This window comes from Anser cygnoides, chromosome 3 (assembly GCF_040182565.1).
Source record: "Anser cygnoides isolate HZ-2024a breed goose chromosome 3, Taihu_goose_T2T_genome, whole genome shotgun sequence".
Classification (NCBI taxonomy): Eukaryota; Metazoa; Chordata; class Aves; order Anseriformes; family Anatidae; genus Anser; species Anser cygnoides.
In genome coordinates this window covers 57,795,031-57,814,738 of record NC_089875.1, presented here as the reverse complement: position 1 = coordinate 57,814,738, position 19,708 = coordinate 57,795,031, and the positions used below count along the sequence as shown (strand labels likewise).

At 43.7% G+C, this 19,708-nt stretch overlaps 1 protein-coding gene across 3 annotated transcripts in view; it reads left to right on the top strand.

The window, feature by feature from the left end:
• Positions 1–19,708, top strand: part of PHACTR2 (phosphatase and actin regulator 2) — a 137,080-nt gene that overhangs the window by 11,370 nt on the left and 106,002 nt on the right. The window contains exon 1 of one of the 3 annotated variants that reach the window (XM_013194193.3): positions 16,562–16,701. The exons of the other annotated variants lie outside the window; for them this stretch is intronic. Coding sequence (XP_013049647.3) covers positions 16,689–16,701 — 13 coding nt within the window. The 5' untranslated portion in view covers positions 16,562–16,688. Of the gene's footprint in view, positions 1–16,561; positions 16,702–19,708 lie in introns of those variants that run through there. 3 annotated transcript variants of the gene reach the window in all.

The following is a 19,708-nucleotide window of genomic DNA, read 5'->3' as shown; positions in this document are numbered from 1 at the left end:
GTTGAGAACTCGGGATATGCAAGGAGTAAGAGTGCACTAGGTGTGCCCTGTCCATAGTCATTGACAGTTTCTTGGTATGACGATGTGTGTCTATGTGAAGAATGTAATTACCCACCCTCAGTTCAGCCCAGTTCATTTAAATGCCATTTGTCTAAGTGACTGAAACATCGAGCTGCCAGGCTGGTAGGGCCTTGCTTTCCCTGCTAGAAAATACAAGTATGCAGTCACAGGTGAGGAAGGACCCGGTTGGTACCGATGGGGCATCTGCAAGAGAAAGGCTGAAGGCTGCTGCATGGCCCCCTGCTCCCAGCAGGGCGGCAGGTTTTGGTCACTGGGCTTTCAGGCTGCCGCTGAAGGAGAAAAGGCTGAGCACCCGCTTCCTTTCCCCCCGCCAGCCTGCGCTGATGATCTCCCTCGGATTGCAGTGTACTTGGTGTAGCGTTAGTATGTTACATGGGCATTTTTATCCCCCGGGGAGTACACTGGCTTTGAGGAAAAGAGGACCCAATGCTTTTAGCAGAGAGCACTCCTCCAAGGAGCACGCAGCTCGGGCGGTGGCAGCATGCCAGCCTGCCCCAGCCAAGCCTTCGCCACGGCTGCCACCCAGCCACCCACTGCCCGCCTTCAGCCGCTGCGCAGCCGCCGCCTCGTACCCCAGCAGGGCGCTGCTGCTGAAGGCCGAAGCGGAGTTTCTGGTCTGAGATTTCATTAAGGCTTCCTGGCCTTTACTGCTGTTTTGGTTGGGTTCTGGCAGTCGTCTCCTCCGTTGTTGGTTTTAGTGGCTGCTGGGCTTCTTTGCTGCAGAAAACTTGCGAAAACATGATCCTGTCATGCTCAGGCATTCAGAAATTAGAAGAAATTAGAAGAAAGAAACATAGAAATCTACCGTTCTCTTTTTTTTTCCCCCTTTTTTTTTTCTTTTCTAAATTAAGTTATAATATTCTTTGTAGGTCATCCTCATGTTTCTGGAGGCCTGATTCATGTCTGTACACTTGTGGCTGGCAGTGTTGCTGTCGTCTTCAAGGGGCTTTGGCTCAGGCTGAAATATATTGCTGCAGCTTTTATCCCAAAAAGGGCCCTTCACAACACTTTACAAAGACAAGGTGACTTGTAGCTCGATACCACAGTCCTTGGGGAGGCTGTTTTGTTTTGTTTCATTTCCCAGTTCCAGTCTATTGAGAAAGTGCTGATTTGAATAGACATGAGAAGTATTAAGACATCTTGTGATCACCCAGGCTTAGCAATGATTAAAATAAACGTGCCATCCTAAGTACTGGGAGATTGTTTTCCAAGGGCAAATAAACAAGGAGCAAGTGGAAAGCATCTATAACCATTTGACAGTAGGTAGTGTTATAGAGCAACTTCTAACTTCTTTCTGTGAAAGCACGGTGGAGGTACACCTGAGGATGTCGGGTGTCCAGGCAGCTTAGCTTCATGCGAGAGGATTTCCTTGTGGGATGAGAGCCCTGCTTGGGCTCCTTGTTATCTTGATCAGGACAGGGACAGGGTGGAAGTGTCTGTGGTGCATGGAGTTACTCCCACCTCTCCTGCCTGGGAGTGGGACTGAGGAGAGCGTTGGTTCTCTTCTTTGGTAATCCCACCGTTATGTCCACAAACAGAGCAAGTGACTTCTTTTAAATTTTATTTCTTTTTTGACTAGAAAAATCATTTAATTCTCTTCCACCTCTTCCATTTTATCCCCAGCAAGCCACCTTTTGCTTCTGCTCCCTTGGTTCCTGTTCAGTGGAAAATCCTTATTCTCCAGACCTTTAGTATTGCAATACCCAATGAGTATGGAGAAAGCGGGGAAAAATAATTGCTCACCATCTAGCGTTGGTTACTGCAGGAGCCCTTCTGCCTGTGCTGGCCAGCAGAGCTGACGTGCTGAACCCTTACCAGCTCTCTGCCCATCCGTGGAGATGAGGAGAAAAATTGTCCACGTCTCGGGATTTTTTGAACAGCCGAAAAGCACTGTGCCTACAACAGAAAACAGCGAGTGAGAAGGTCGTTGCTTTTAAACAACTGGTTTGCATTAAAGTAAGTTATGGAAGAGAGTCTCTCTCACATATGAGTGATCTTTTTTATTTCTCCCTGTGCAGTGAATGTATAAAGCCCCTTCACCTGTCCAGCCCCCCGAACCCCCCCAGCTGCGGGGCTGCCGGCCGGGGCACAGCCGCGTGCGGCTGGGGGTTGGACCCGACGATCCCTCGAGGTCCCTTCCAGCCCCTGCGGTTCTGTGATCCCTGTGACCGATGCCGTAGGGCCGGCAGGCAGCCGCTGCACGGGGCCGGCACGCTAGGTGGGGCGGTTGTCCTGCCGCATCCCAGCCCTTCCCGCGGCGCGGAGAATTTAAAATGCCGGCTTTGCTGTTGTGGGCGCACAAACCCTTCTGCGGCAGCCTTAAGAGACCGCTCAGAGCCGGCTTTGTTGCACGTCTGCGCCTTTCTGCATGTCCTGGCAGAGCCTTTGTTAGTTTTGGTGTCTTTAAATGCTAACTCAGCAGTCTTTAAAGGCATAAAACCGGAGTGGGATAGGATAGCATGGCACTGTTTTGCACTTCCTGAAGCCCCCCCCCCCCTTTTTTACCTTCTTTTTCTTTTAAGCAATACGATGTATATGTATTTAAACAATACAAAATATTATCATCAGTCATCTGCCCTTCGCTCAGCCGAGGCAATGCTGCCGGCTCGGCATTATCGGTCGCACTGGTGAAATGGGATCTCCTTGCAGCATTGATTCTGCTGTACTTTGGTCCAGGCTTGTGGTTTCTGTATTGATCCGTCAAAGAAACTGCTGAGGAGCAGGTGAGCAAGGTCTGTTGTCTGTGCTGTTTGGGAACTAACAGAAGCTATTATCCTTGGTGGGAAGCCTGTTGCACACCTGGACATTGATCCATTATGAGAGAAGTCCGCTTTAATTAGAGCCACGTTTTCCAGTATTCGTACAGAGTGCTTCGACCCTGCTCCACAGCAAGGTCATAAATGCAGACTTTCAGGCTGAGTTCTTCATTTATTATGTAGTCTTCTGAAAAAGAACCATTAAAAAGAATCAGACTGAAATTTTTGTACGTGCTGAACTCTGAAGTAGTCTTTTCTAAAATGAAACTCAATGGGATCTATATGATGTATTCAGAAATACATACTTAGACTTTGGTTGGCAATGTGCATGGAAGCAGATGCTGCTCATCGTGGTGTTTTCCTGGCCTGCTAGAGATTTAAAGGTTATGTATGCAGCTCTAAGGGCAGATGTAAAATCCCTTAACTGAAAGATCCTGAAAATAGGAATTCCTTCTCTCAGCCTGGACATTCTGGAATTGGAATGACTTTCCCCAGAAGCATAAAACAGAAACATCCCTCATTATTTGCAATTCAAAAACAATTTCATGGCAGGAAAACAAAAAACAAACAAAAAAAAACACTTTTTTCTTTCTTTATTCTTGGAGGAGGATGCCCTGTCTAGGTTTTTTGCTTTTAGGCTGTCTTTCATGATAAACACCCTGGCAATGTTAAGTGCTTCACATGCAATTGATAACTATCAAAGATAACATCAAAATATTCATGTATGCTAGTACATGTGCAGCAGAATTTTCTATGAGAAAAAACAGAAGTATAAAGACTAAATATGACTACAAGTAAACAAAGACATTTTCCCTTGTATCCTCATGCTTTATTGTTTTCCAAATGAAACATAAAAAGAACACTCTTACTAAATTACCAAATCGTCTCTCAATAATTTATTCAATATTGGCTGAAATGATCATGAAAATGTCTTAGTCATTTCTCACTGAGTCAATTTTATAGAACGTACTCCATGTCCTATAAAATGATGGCATTAGAGTAGTACAAACAAAATCAGAAATTCAGTAAATTATATCTGTAAGTTCTGGCCATGTCCCATAGAGTTGTACAGATTAATATAACAGGAAAAAAAAAAAGGTGCCCTTACAGTCTCTCTTACTAGCCAAGTTCTGTTTGAGTACAAGCATCTAGCAGTCATACACCTCCAATCACCCCCCAAACAGCCATTGCAGCATTTACAAGGCTAATGAGCCCCAAATGCCTCACCCCACAGCAACCACAAGAAGTGCTTTGTGTCTTTCAGCTTCAGTGCCTCAAGAACAGTCAGGACCGCTGCTGGCTTTCTGAAAACTTTGGGGTAGACTGTGTTGCTAGAGCAGCATGGTGAAAGGTCTTCATGTCCTGGACTTTGGTGGAGGAGGCATGGTGTAGTTCCATCCAGGTCACGAAGTGTGTAGTTTTATCCTTACAGCAGAATATTGTTACGTCAGGACATAACAGCATAGTTGTTTCTTTACTGATTTGAAAATTATGCACCAACTTATTTCAGATTCAGACATATCCTTGACCTAAAGATGCAATAAATAAGGTGGCCTACTTCACTGCTTGTTGCAGCCTTAGGACGATGTAGTATCTGAACGCTTCCTTTTACATTACCTGTTCAAAATGCTGCCAACATGATTTAATTCTTGATATGGACATAAAAGCCTGTTGGAGACGTATATCAGAGAATCAGCATGTCCTGGCTAAGCAGATTAGAAGGTATACCAATTGCACCCAACTTTGCTGTCATCAAATAGAAATGTGATAGTTGAATTTGTAATATGACAGTCTCTTTGTGGACTGGTCTAGTTAAATATATATATATATATACATATATAGTTTGCTTAGTTAACTTTAAACGTAATTGTTTTCCACATGAAGTATGGTAAAATGAATACCAAGTCACTAAAAATATTAAATTCCTGAAATGTTATAAGTCTAGTATAACTGTGCAGAGGATGGCCGGACTGCACGTCTGATTTGTCACATGGATAGGCTTTGGCAGGATTGGTCCTTTATTTAATATGGGCTCACTGAAATATGCAGGACAAGCACAATCTTTTTCGATCAACTTCATCTCTGCCAGGGTATCTCGTAGACCACATGGCAGCAGCTTGAGAGATTGTACCGTCCCAACTGATTTTTGTTTGTGCTCATCATAACCACTTCATTTACATTGTTTTCTTCCCCTGTATTTGCTGGGCCTCTCTGTGGGTTCTTATGCTTAGTTTGTAGGATTTTCAGGGACAGGATGGATTGATGTTTTTTATTGATTTCTGTACATTAATCAGAACCTAGTATGGGGAAATTCTCAGGCTTGACAAATAGGCCATGCTATTCCTGCTCCAAATTAGCTGTAGTAAATTGGCTAATCACTGCCGCTAAAAAGAGGTATGAATTCGTGAAAAACTTGATGCAACCCGAGAAAAAATCCTGTCCTGGTAACTCTTGTTCTGTGCTTTCATAGGTCTTTATCAAGACAGTAGGATAATCACTAAACATTAGTTGTTTGGGATTTTTTTTTGGAGGGTAGGGGTGGGAATGGGAGCAAGTAGGGTGTGAAGAAAGCTTCTCTGCTACAAAGAAATGTATTAGTGAGTGACTAGGTATTCCTTTGTAAAAGGTGTATTGAAAGGGGGAGTGGGCAGGCACGTGATTTACCACCATGTTTCTATGTGGTAGCTGCAGTGTTCCTCCAAAACATTTTTTCAAACTTGTTTATTTTAGTAACAACCTGGATGTGTTGTTTTTTCCACATAGGCAAACCATGACCGTGTCGGCACAGCTGCAGCAGAGTAGCCTGCTGCATGGACCTAGGGCACCTGCCTCAGTGGATAGCCGTGGCTTGTTAGGGGGACATCCTGCAAATCACTGTTGCTTGGCAGTGCCCCGGTCTCAGCCTGGTGTTTTGTAACAAAAGGTGGAGACCAGTTACACTAAATTTCCTCTCAGAAAGGTTCCAGAGTGAGGTATGTTGAACTGAAGACAATAAAGTCAATAAATAAATGAGACCAAATGAGTGGCAACTCCATTCGCTTTTCTACTTTTGGAGGGTTAAGTAGCCTACTGAAGGAAAACACTAGATGTATCTTGATTTGATATGTCTTGACTTCAAAGAGGTTTTGAGACTGCTCCACAGGACTGTGTTTTACTGATGAGCTAAGGAAACATGGCCTAGATGTAATCTCCATGAAGTGGGTGTACAACAGTTTGATAAACTTGTCTCAAAAATATTTCTCAGTGGTTTTCTGTCAGATTAAAAGGGCATCTCAAGCAGAATCTTGCGGAGGGCTGTCCTTGACCCAGTTCTACTCGATATTTTAGTTTTGATTTGAATGTTGCAAAATTTGCAACTTTTAGCAAGCCAGAAAAGATGCAAGCGCTTGAGAGGACAACACTGGGAGTCAAAGCAGTAGTCGCAAGCTCAAACAATGGGGTAATGCAGCTTTCCATTAGTTGGTATAGTCCTTCTTTGGGCTGATTTTCGTGTAAAGCATTATCAAAACATCAGTAAAATTCCAACGTGCCTGAAAGATTAATCACTGTCAAGTAATTTGTGCCCAACAGTAAGGTTTTGCATGGATTAGAATAAACATGTCTGAAAAAATGCTTTGGAGAAACACAGCAGTTAACACACAGAAATATGCCATTTCAAGCTTTCATTGAAACTCTTGGAGTTCAGGACTCTCCAGCTTGAAAACTGTGGCATGAGAGGGCAAGTAAGAGCAGGAGGTTTGGGAGGTTATGGCTATGTATGATCGTGACACAGTCCCACGTTGCTAAACAGAAAGCAAATTAGAGGAAGGATATTATAGAAAGCCAGTATGCATGTGCTTGAAAACCAAGATGGGAAATTGTGAATAAAAGAAGAAACAATCCCCATTGTAATCCCATTGTCCATACTGACTGCAATGACAAAGGAAAAAGATATCAGCAGTGAAATAATTAGCTATTTCAAATTCATTACATTTTAATAATTCAAACATTATCAATAATGCAGATAAAAATATTTCAAATATACTTTTTGCCACGGTCCCTCTATAATATTCTCCTCCTCACTGAAACAAAGCAGATTATGCTTTTCGCCACCCTGCAATGTAAAGAGAAGGGCAGTGTAGCTCTAAAATGCCTAACCACCTTTTGTAACAGTTTTAATGAGCTTTTCCATATTGCTCTCAAGAGGGCAGCTTTCCCTGCATTTCTAAATATGATCTCTGGGTCGATTCAAGCAGCAAGTTCCTGATGAAATTTTGTTATTTTTAGAAATAAATGAAGCAGGATACATCATTTTCCCTCCCACACCTTTGTTGATGCCTTAGTATAAAGACCTGTGTTCAGAAGTTAATTACAGCATCCTAGATTGCGCACCAAATAGGCACTGCAACGGCAAGTGGGTGCTATTGTAAAGGGAAAATAAAAGGAACAATGCCATACAAATGTCACTTTGGAGTTCTTTTCAGGCCTGATTACCACCCCAGGAAAACAGTACTGACTTGTTTGCCACAAAAAGGATTAAACTGCCTCACATGACACTCCGGGAATGGATGCCCAGGTGAAAGGCATATTACGGTAAACAGGGTATTTTGGGTAATAGCTAAGAAAGGAAAGAAACATCACAAACCAACTTGCAATACGTATTTGGTCCCTTTTTGAACTTTTATGCAATCTTATACACTGTTTCACGTAGGAGAAGGAATTGTTAGTAGGAACAGGAGTCACTTTGGTTTCTTCATCTGTTTGTACACCAGCTCCTGCTTCCATGAAGACAGGAGGAGTCAAACAACAGGGCATGGTTTCATTGCTCACAGCTCAGTCGTTTTTTCAGCTGGCATTTGGTGAAGAAGCTCTCCCTAGATTTTTTGGGGGATGTTTTTCCATAGTTTCCCTGGCTTCACTGTGGCCTCGTCGGTCAAAGTTTCTGGTCTTTCTGCCCTTCTTACCTGGACACTCATGATTTTGAGCAAAGTAGCACTTGCTCCCAATGTTTTTAACCAGATTTATAACATTTATAACATGTCATTGAGTTCATCGTGATGCACCTCTAAGCAGTGGTGCATCACCAACAGTTACCCCCTGCCTCTGTGTGCAGCAGAACGCTGTCAGAGTTTTGACTCAGGATAAAAAGCTTCAGCTGCTGACCTGTCAGCGGTACTACCTGAAACAGCTGCGAGGGGTCATTTTTCTTCTGACACGTTGGACAAACACGGTCTGTTGAAAGTACGGCCTATGGTGACACAACCGCATCCTGAGCTGGAAAATATTTATCTTGTCTGCTCATTCACCAAAAGCAAATTGTCGCTAATGCATATTTTCCCAACACCTGAATATGGCACGCTTCCAGCTTGCCAATTTGTCTGACGTACTTTGCTGATATCAGTTTTGCTCTGTGTTTGTTACACACGTTTTGCAGTAAGTTCTGGCAAACACGTTCGTTATTAAATCACAATGAAAATAACTAATGCAATTAACTAGCCTTTTCCAGGGCAAATGTATTTTTATAAGAATTGGAATATACCTGTCCTTTCATTACCTTTGAAGTGCGTTTGAACATCTGCTTTGCTGCTGGTTTTGGAAAATCACCAAGCTGTGTGAGGTACAGCAGTCTTCTACACGGTACCTAAAGCAGTGAGGACAGGAACTTAGCAAAAGTGAAAGAGAACAGACACTTGTATGGCTAACAAGGGTTCTGAGGGTTAAGTAACACATCCATCAACAGGCAATCGATTCACCACACTTTCTGCGCTTGAAAAGTGAAGTCAGTCTCTGACTATTAGTCATTAAAAAAGTATCCTCTGGTGCGAGTGCGAAGCACCTTGTACTGGCAGTATCTGGAGCCGTGATGCTGGTCTAGACGGATCCCTCGAGGAGCTTGATCAAATATAGGAAGTTCTAGTGCATAAATATCTCACTTTGCATCAGGAAACAGCAGGTGAAGCAGACACAGGGAAAAGCATGGGTGTTTTGTTTCAGGTGTCTCTGCGGGCATGATGTAGATTAATCCACTTGGGCATGGTTCACAGTTACACAGCCCATTCAGCTCGCGCTCCTGCCCACATAGGAGGAAAGCAAAATCCTTGCAAATCCATGGAAACTCAGTTTAGGATAGTAATCCTAAACTTGAACAGATGAGACCTGAGTCTGTCGGACCTCATACAGACACCAGTTGCTCAGACAGATGCCATGACTTGGACTTTAAGTGGGTAGAGTGAATCCCTTCCATGTGGAAGAGAAGCTGCAATTAAGAGAGAACGCAATTCTAGTTCAGTAGTAAAGAAAGCAATTTCACATATAAATATAGTGAGATATCTCTTAAAGTCATTTAGGGAGACACACTCAAGCAGCGTCCTTTGCTCTGCTTTGGTTAAGTCCTCCTGCCATTCTCTTGTTTCTAACATTGCAGAACATCTGGCAGCACAGAGATTTTATGCCTTTATTTAATGGCAACCTCTGGCTGATGGATTTTACTTTTTTCATGTAGAGAATGGAGTACAAAAGCCAACCCTTAGCAGTGAGAATGATGTGATAACTAGCTGGACCTCAGGGGAAGAGATAGTAAGGAAACAAACTGAAGTTATAACTGTCTTTACTGGATCTTGTCAGGTGTCTCCTCTGGTTGTTCCTAATTTAAGTTTATTCAGATTTCTGTCTCACGAATAAAGTTATAAAACACTAACCTCCAAAGAGGCAGTCAGGTTTGTCTGGCAAAATGTACAGTTTATAATGTACAGACCATTCACAACAGCTGTTATTCATCAGCTTTCAGTTTTTGAAAGACTTATTTTTCTCTCTCAGTATTTATTAGATGATATTCCTAAGAGTGGCATTTGACATTTAAGTGATAATTGTCTAGCTGTCACTTGCCTAAATTTTACTCCAAGTGGGAGAGAGGGATTAAGCCAAATGTCAATATATATCTCAAATTCACTCCTCAATTCCCTTGCCTGAGTCTTTCTTCTTGCATTTTTACTCATACTCCTATCCTTAACACAAACCTGACCACAAGTTTAATGTGCAGAGATAAAGTCCTGGCCCCACTAAAATGGAAATTTTGGTGCTGGTTTGACTGTACTTGGGATCTCACCTCAGCTCCTCAGACCAGGATATATTGTCTCTCCTTGGTCTCCCTTTACTGAATTATCTGTTCACAGATTTTAAGAGAAGACAGAAAGAAAGCTACACTTATGCCTCTCAGTAAGGTTAACTTCCCTCTCTTTTTACTGTACATAAGATTACAAGAGAGAAATCTGCAGAACAAAAAAGAGGAAAAGTAGTGAGCAGAAGCTGAGAATAAGGTCCCAAGATGAGGAGCAAGGTAAAGATGTTTTGTAAATCTATTACATGCAGTCATTAAGGCATGATAGAAGTCTGGTATTTCATTTCAGCAGGGATAATGAAGACTGGCCTTTTTACACAGATTCATAGCACCAATGACAGAGGGGTTATTAGGTCTGATTCGTGCAATACAAGCCCTTAAATTACTCTCATTTACCTTTCTGTTGAGCTCAGTAACTGCTGTTTGATTGGTGTTATCCAGAAAGACACCCAGTTACGATGTGATGACCTCCAAAGACAGAAAACCCACAGGTAGCCTTGGTAGCTTAATCACATTTGCTGTTGCAATAGATACTTGCTTTCAAGTATCTACTTGATAGCTACCTACTTGCCTGTTCTCGGTTTCCAACCTTTGTTTCTTGTTGTGACTGTCTCCGCCAGACTGAACGTCCTCTTTTTAACCTGGTACTTTGTCCCTTATGCAGCAGAAGGCTGCAGCATCTATGTTCACGGGAGCCATCCTCATCCAGTCAAATGCCGAGAGCGGCTGTTGGAGCCGGAGCTTCAATTTTGCTTCTTTATGCAAAATCTGTCCAAATACAAATATTGCATCTAGCCAAATACCACGATGGTTTCAGAACATTCAAAGATGTTCATGGATTTTCAAAGCCAGAACATTTGATAAACAGGCTTGATAATTGCCTAGTCCAGGTGTGGGAAGCTTGCAGCCCATAAAATGGGCTTTGAGTCCGGGAATTTATTTTGCATTGTACATATGGATACAGATTTTCTAGTTTTTCTTATTACTGGATAACAGTGGGGATTATATCATCCCTCTCCTCTACAATTACATTCAAAATTCTTATTTTGCCCTGATTTGCCCCATTTCCTGTGCCTGATTCAGTCTGGCACTCTGGATAGCAAAGGCCAAGCTCTGAGGTAAGGCTTCTGTTGAAGCTCATCTCTGTTTCCATAGGAATTGCAACATGTTTCAGTGCACTTGTTTGTGATATTTAAAGAGAAAAGGAGAGAGGCTATTTCAGTTTGCTTGACAGAATTCACTTATGTGAGCAATATGTTATATTAACAGATGAACACCAATCACAGAGATTATAAATATCTGTCCAGGTCTTGTAGTCTTTCTCGCAGAAGAACATGATATCCCTAATTCCTCCATAGCCATTCGATTTTTTCAAGTCATTTCCATTTTGGGGAGATGTCAGCAAACAGCAGGACACGTTTGGTTTCTGAGGGTTAACACATTGCAATTCTGTGGAAGATGTGACCCCCTGGGGCCCATGCACCCTCCCTCCAGCCCTGCTCAGGCATGCAGGAGCTGGCACATGGGGGGCTCTGAGAGCTCGGGGTGCATGTGTACGTGGGTGTGAGATGGAGACAGGGCAAGAAGGGTAAGTGCTACAGCAGTCATGGCTGTCCGAGGAGGAGGAGAGGGCATGGATGAGTCTGAGCATTCAGGCGTTTTTACCAGCATGTCAATTAACCCTGGCTCTGAGTAGATTTAATTGGGCTCTGAAGGCAGCCAGTCTGCCAGTAGTTTGGAGCTGGTCTAAGGAGCAGTAAAAATGTTGGAAGCCATGAGCCGGCTTGTTTCTGGGGCTCCCCCTGCCAGCTGTGCAGCCGTGTCTGTGATCACACAAGCAGGTCTTTCAGTTTTGGTTGTGTCAGGGCATGGAATAACTCGTTAAAGCACAACCAGCTACAAGAAGTCCTCTGCAGGTCTCCATGGCTGGGTGGGCAGCGAGGCAGGTACGGAGCTGCCTGATGCCACAGCAGAATCGGTGGGAAAACCAAAGGAGAGAAACAGGTGCTTGTTTTTCCGGAAATTTTCAACAGTGGCTTGTTCATTGCAAATAGATGCTGTCTCTGGAAGAGTAAAACCAAACACATACTGCACTTCTTTCTAGGTGTGTGTTTGTTAGAAGCAGCAATTCAGGAACAAGTTAGAGTTTATTTAAAGAATGGAGTGTTTTAGGGGTGTTCTTCTTGTCCTTGCCTGTATCTCCTGCCGAGCACCCCACTTCACGACATGCTGAATTTTCCTTCACAACCTCACCCCGTGCCTCTGCCTTCCCCTCCCACCGCCCCCGTGCCTCCCTCCACCCAGCCTTTCCATGCTCTCCCTGCACCATGCGCTGCTGTGCCAAGCCCCTTCCTGCTCCCTCTGCAAACCCATCTGTGCTGTGAAACTCCCCACCTACAAAGACCACACGCTGCTGTCTGGATCCCACTCTCTTCTTGTTTTGTATCAGTTTAAATCTGTTGGCTTCAATGGTGTTGCTTCTCCCCTTGCAGCTTGAAGCAAGAATCACAACTCGGTATCTGGCCGGGCTGTTCAAGGATAAAATCTTCCTGGGGAACCAAGGGCTCCCATTGTTTTCTCAGCAACGTAAAGCTTCCTCTGCACTTAGAGCCACGTGTTGTTAATCAACGTTTCCAGGTTGAACTGTAGCTTTTTTCCCAGGCAAAGAGCATCTTTGCTTGTTGCTGTCCTGCTCTCAAACTCTTCTGTCTCTGCGAGGTGGGGGAAAGGTGTTTGCAAACCCTTCTCCCGCTGACACTGGGAATTGTTGCTGAGGCCGGACCTGCCATGTCACAAACACAAACAATGTCCCGGGCCCCGGGAAACGTGCTCCAGGTACACCACAACATGTACTGCAGGTACACAGGTTCACTGCTTCCTTGAGAGGCTCTCCCTCGTGTACCTAGGGCCTGAAGAACGTGAGTCTAATTACTGCGTTATAGGGATGTTCCTAATCACGGGTTTTGGTGCGTTGTACAACACACTCTCTTAGTGTTAGTGGCAATCTTGGTTACTGGCTGGAAGATTGGAATCTGGCTATAGCAGAGCCCCTTCCTTTACCTTCAAGGTGCCCTTCCTCCTCTCCCCCATGAAACCACCCCGCTGTTGGCAAAGAGCAGGAGGGTGCTTCACAGAAGGAAACACCTCTTGGAGGGACACAAATCCCCTGCACTGAGAGGTCGTTGTCCTGAGGCTTAGTGGGTACTCAGAGGAATCGCGTGGAGCTGTGTGTTTAGGGAGTTGGCGTTGACTATAAAAACCCACAGCATCTAAAAACAAGGACAGCTTCTCCCAGAGACACCTGCACGATGGTTTCTGCGTGGGAAGAAACAGACACAGTGAAAGCGAAGCGCAACATTTTGCCCGAAATGGCATCTTACCGAGTCAGAGCTTCACAGTGACAGGTCTGCACCCAGCCAAGCCAGCTTCTACATTTTCTAAATGTATTCTCAGGCGCCTTTGTCATGATTGGAAACACCACAGCTGAAGCTGTGCATCGATTCTGTGGGTTTGTCAACCTAAAGTGTTTTTGATGGCCGTGCGGCGAGGTATCTGTTTACCCTGCTTTCTCTATTTGCTTCTTACCTGGGCAGATTGCTGAGCCTCTGTGAATCCTCATTGATTTTCCTGGGAGCGAAATGTCATTACTGCAGCGGGCTGCGCACATCAGGTACACTGAAGAACGGGATCATTAGGGGGCTGTGTCATTAGCTGCGCTCCTAATGTACTCCACAGTGCTTTCTTCTCGAGGAGGTGGCACTGATTATCCGAGCTAGCTGCCTCATCTGCTCTCAACACGGCACCACTGGGCCTTGCGCAGCCTCTGGCGTGTTTATCCCCACACAGCTCAGGTGCAGGGAGCGAGCAGGGCGCGCAGCGTTCCTGCGGGAGGTCGGATGCTGCAGGGACTTGCACAAAATCACTCAGGAAGTCTGAGGCCAGGCAAGGAATTGAGCCCAGGCCTTGAAGAGCCCACGGCTGAGATGAACGGTGAGGCAGGGCCGCCTCGTAGCTGGAGGAAACTGTGACACTGGTTGGCAGAGAGTGAAATTTTGGGAAGCAGAGCAGACCTGGTCTCTCAGTCCTTACCCGAAACTGTCCCTTAACAGACTAGGATATTGCGGTATCGTGCAGCTATGGATTGTGACGGGGTTGTTCTGTACTCAGAGTTTAGTTTATGCCTGCAATATACGCATATTTGGCTTTTAAATAGCAGTCACAGCCTGCTATTCAACCCCGCCTAGTATCTGTATCCTTCCTTTGCCTGTGTGCAGTCAGGAGATATGGCTTTGATCCAACAACTGCATCTGATCAGACACATCTGTTAATTCCTGTTCAATAATCTAATTGCCTACAAGAAAAAATTGCGGTGTGTTTTGTAAAGTTTTCTATTTTTGGAAAGTTCCTAGTGAGATATTTTATGTTCAAACGGCAGAGATATAGGTCACAAATCATATTGAGTTTCCATTTTTAGTCATCTTTCAAGAGTTAATAACATTTTACTTGTCACACAGCCCTGATAAAGCACCCAAACTCATGGCTTATCAAGCTGTTGCAACTGAGACTTCCCACACCCTAGTTAGCACCTTGCAGTCCTGATCCTCAGCTGACCTGAGGCTGTGACTATATCTGAACTGCATGTCAGGGTGGGGTCTGGGCACACATTATCACCTTCCAGGGCTTCTTGGGAAGGACACGTGTGCGTGGGCAGGAGGGGACACGTGGCGTGCTCCCACAGGTCTTCTCGTCTGCGTGGTTGGGGGTCCAGCACCCCGAGGGACACCATGAAGCCCATCTGCCCTGCAGGTGGGGGTCAGCCGTGGTGCACACACTGGGACCTGCCTGCTACATAGAAATAGTCACTAGGATTTAAGATGCTTGCATGCCCTTCTGCCCTGACTTGGCTTTGTCACCATTCCCGAGTCTTGTCTGGGCTCAGACAGCTGTAGGTGTTGCAGCTCTGCAGACCCCCGTCTCCAAACCAGGGGATGTCCCCTCTCACACAGCTTGCTTTGCCCTTGGTTGGCTCCACAGGTAAATTGGTCGTTTTTAACCTCTTGCATCGGTGTGGTTACAGCTATCTGAAACACATACTAATGCAACATGCTCATGATAGCTTCTATTTTTTTTTATAAGCTCTTTATAAGCCACTTATAAATAGAACCTTAATATGAAGTGTGACAGATTTCTAGTCTTTATTCTCTCCTTAGCCCTCCAAGCGCTTCCTTTCTGTAATACAGAATATATCCAGCGTGCCCTAGATATTCTCCATTCTTGCTGATGACTTTAGCTCTCAGCCATTGATTCTCTCCACTGCTTTATCAGTGCAAATGGATCAGGGCTGCAACTGTCTTTTCATTTAACATTTAGAAAGGACAAAAAAGATCAAAGGGGCAGTGAAGGGGTGATGAATGGACGATGTATTTTGTTGCTCATGTGATGCTCTGAGGTTGAGGGGTTTCGTGTCAATATAGTACAGACACAAAAATCTGTATTTCATTTCCATTGCAGTAGAGAGGATTGGGGTAGCCGAGTGAATTATCGAAAAGAAGGAGAAAAACATGGCGAGGACATTGTGTGACATTTATGTAGTGTCAGTACTTCGTGACGTTATGTTTCACCAATGAACTTCACCAAATTCAGTGTATAATGGTCTCCCTTTCACCACGGGGCAAACACAGTGGCACCAAATGCCCAGTTTAGGGTTACACAGAAAATCAGTGGCAAAAGGGGGATGGAGCCCAGATTTAGTGTAGCCCCCAAGTACTGCTTCTGTTCACCCTCTGCTACCAGGAGAGAGATTTTTTATTAAAATAAATTACTTTTTTTTTTTTTTTTAATTTATAAGGAGAAAACTCTAGAAGTGTATGAAGGAGAAATGTTTAGAAGTCTATTCTGGTTTTGTTTGTTTTTCTATGGGAAAAAATTCTGTGCATCAGAGACTTGTGTGGTGTTGAAAGTTTAGAAGTAATACCTGTTCATCCCAGCATATGGTTGTTCAGATTTTACTGAGCCTAGTCCCTTCACCAACCAGCGTGCTTTTACTTTACCATGAAAACAAGTAAAGCCCTGTTTTTTCTCTTCACCCTTTCCTTACATCTAGCTATGAACAGTATAATGATGGATGTCTTGAGACCATTAACAGATTGGCATGCAGTTGCAGATAAGCACATCTTCTGTGTTCCTCACGAACCACAGAGAACGTCAGGTGCAGAACTTGTAGGATTTAAAGCACAGCCACAGCTGAGGGCTGCAGACTGTAGTCTAACCTAACGCTTTCTCAGCCATAGATTCCTTCCCCTTTATTTCCTTAAAACTTTTGCTGTTGCGTCACTGATAAATCATAGCCCTTTGCTTTGTAATATATCCCCTTTTTTATTTAAAGTTTTGCCTCCGTACCCATTAAACATATCCTCATTAGTGCTGCTTTTACTTTTCAGAAACGTATATTCAATATTATAGGCTCGGAGTTCTTTTGTTTTCTCCCCGAAGAGGTAAAACCCTGGGGGATTTAAGTATCTACTTGATAGGCTCACACAATCTTAATCAGCCTATAATGGAGCTAATGGCTGTTTGTCATCCTTGGAGATATAAATTTCCTGGTGATGTCTACTGCAGTCAGTGCATGAAGTATGCTCTGACTGCCAGCAAGGTCTAATAACCAGGAGAAGGGCAGCCAGCTTCAGCAGCGAGAAGGAGACTGTACTGGCTGCTTTTCTGGGGAACTCTGCTTTTTCAGTACCGAAGGGGGGAAAATGGATAATGCTGGTAAGTGAAATAAAACAGATCTTCCTTCTTAGTGGAGCTACGGGGCTCGTTTTCCTCCTCTCTCACTTGCTGCAGGAGATGTGTTTCTTTAGCCTTTAGCTCCTTCCGTTCCGATGTCCTTTATTAGAGCAAATTTCTATGTGTAAAATGTGACACGCTTAAGTTTTTAACCCTTTATCAGTCAGTTTTTCTGTTTTAAGTCTGTTTTTCCTTGGAATGTGATCAAAACTGTAATGTAGGATCTGCCTTCTTAAGGTTTTCGGTTCTGTTTGAAAAGCTATATGCAGGAAATGTGGAAGGAATGGGAAATGCATATAGCTGAGTAGGAAAATATCTTTCACAGACTGCAATAGGTGTGTATAGGTAACTAAAAAAGCTGACCCAAAGTGGATAGTGCGTATCTCATACCTGCATTATTTTAAGCTGCTTCTATTCCCTCTATGTACTAGTTTGCTCTCTCTTATATTTAGAACATAAAATGCTGAATACATTTGCACTTTTTATTGTTTTCTTTGATGTTCCAACTTTAGATCATGCATTTTCATGCCAAATAATGCGCTGCATGGTTTCTAAGGAGGTGCACACAATACCAGCGTTGCATATGGGATGAAATGGGTTATTTGCATTTCCCTCGTGCATTACCTTGTATCCCTAAGCATTACAAAAAGTGCTTTTTGCAATGGATGTTTTGCATGTGGCGTTGACTGCTGTAAAACTTGAAGGTGTCAGTGTCTCAGTGATTCACTGATAGTAGGACAATTCGTACTGGGATATAGAATTTGCAGTAGACTCAGTGACCTTTGAAACCTGTTCCAATCATCTGATTTGTCTAATATTAACCTTAAAAGTGATGATCACCTCTACAGTGTATGAAAATAATTCTACAGTAGATTTCAGAAGTGATACTATGAGTGCAGCTTTTTTATTTCATTTTATTTTTTATTATTATTTTTAAAATCATATAACAATAGGAAAACTCGTACCTATATCAGCTCAGCTGTCCAGGTCAATCCCTTCTCAGGTGTGTTGTCATCAGTTTCTATGACAAACAAATTCTTGCTCTTATCTCTATAAAATGCAAGACCAAAAATATCCCCTTTTTCTGAAATTAAAATGTTGGCATCATGGAAATTTACATTGCTGGTACCTGTGGGCTCAAAAACTGACTCGGTCCTTGTATAATGTTCATTTCTGTGAAGTAAGATGAGGAATACTCTTTGCGCTTGGTGGTTTGGCTAGCTCCTGAAAAGACTTAACTTAATAAATGCTAACAACGTGTGTTTGATATTCCATGACGAGGCAGAATTTTCCAGTTAGAGGGGAAGGATCCCTGTTCCCCAGCACAGAATGCCTTTGGGCAAGAGATACCCTAAGCAGTTAATTCCTCCAGGTTTTTAAACTCTCCAGCATCAGCAACTAATACTATTGAAGTCTTGACAGAGCTATCACTTTAATCCAGCTATAAGAATCTGCTCTGGAATGAGTCACATTTATTTTAAAGGCCATTTTTTTTTTGGAGGGGGGGTGAAGAGGGAAGCTGGTATCTGAAAACCATAGAAACAGATTTTCCTATGCATTTTTTTTCTGCCTTAGGAAGATTCCAGTTTCCTTGAGGTCTGCAAAATTTGGAAGTTAAAGTAAGTAAGGCTTTGCCCTCTGCACAACTTTGCCAACTACTTGCAAAGCCTCTTATAAGGCCAGCTTGCTGAATAGCTCCCGATTTATTTATTTATTTATTCAATTTCGTGCAGAAACAGTGACTGATACTCTGTTTTGGTTGGTTAGTTATTGTTTTTAAGAAAACAGTTTGTATACAGTTGAACGCAATTAAAACAGTGGAAGAATAGTTAAGGACCAGGTAAGAAAACCCAACAACTGGTGGCAGTAAGCCTCACTGAGAAGGTCAATTTGTTCCCAAAGCATCTGCAGAAAGACTTTTAGGGCACTTGACCCCTAATTGCAACCAGAGCTGGGTGCCAGCATGGGAAGCGCACAGCTGGCACCTCTGTGGGCCTGGTCCATTCCCCCCTTCGTTTCACAGGGACGCCCTGTGCTGAAATCTGGGCACTTACCAGTTGGTGATCAAACAGAAAGGAGCGGGCTATCTGCAGCCACAAAACTAACTGCCCTACCAGTTTGTTCTCCAGTAGCTCGCCAGTAGAAATGTAACCATGCCAATGTATACAGAGTGGATTACCTGCCTGGATTCCTCTTACAGAGGTGCCATTTCTGGCAGCACAGAACTGCAGAGTCCTAGCTGAGCTGCAAGTTTTAGCCACCGAGTGTCAGAAATAACAACTTAGCTATCGGTGTCAGTGAATCAGGCCTTTGTTGTTACATTCATCATGCTGCCAAAGAGACTTTCAGAGTCAGACCATGGATAATTGTTGGGCAAAACTCCATCCCCTGCTCCACATAGCAGAAATATCTCTGTAATTCATCAGTCATATTCTGTGCCATCATCAAAATCATTTTTCTGGCCAAAACTGTTATTTAGAAAGATCAGTGTTGCTAATAGATCAGCTGATTAGGTCCATGCTATTTCATGGTTTCAAGAAACAAGGTTTTCATTTAAGAAGTCCTTTCATTTCAGTGCTGGATTGCTTATTTTTAATCCATGCCACTGAGACGGCTCCACACAACTGTTGTCTCGTGTGCTCTTTTAAAAGCCTTTCCTGGAATAACAATAAAATATTCATCAATCTGTGTATGGCACGGCAGGGCAGTTCTAGCGGCATTTTTTTGCCTGTTTTGGCAGCACTTGTCCCTGACAGTTTGGCCGCAGGTATTCAGCTGTGAGAGTGCCTGCTGCTGCAGGGGGGGCACCAGCAGACCCCTGCCGGCCTCCCCCAGTAGGTCCTGGGCTGCAGCTTTGCTGCCTGCCTCTGCTTCGATCCAGGCACACGGCTGAAGACAGTGATGATATAACAACACTCACGTCAAAAAAAAAAAACAAAAAACAACAAGGGAGGGCTGGAAATAACTCATGGGAAAGAAGGAGAATATA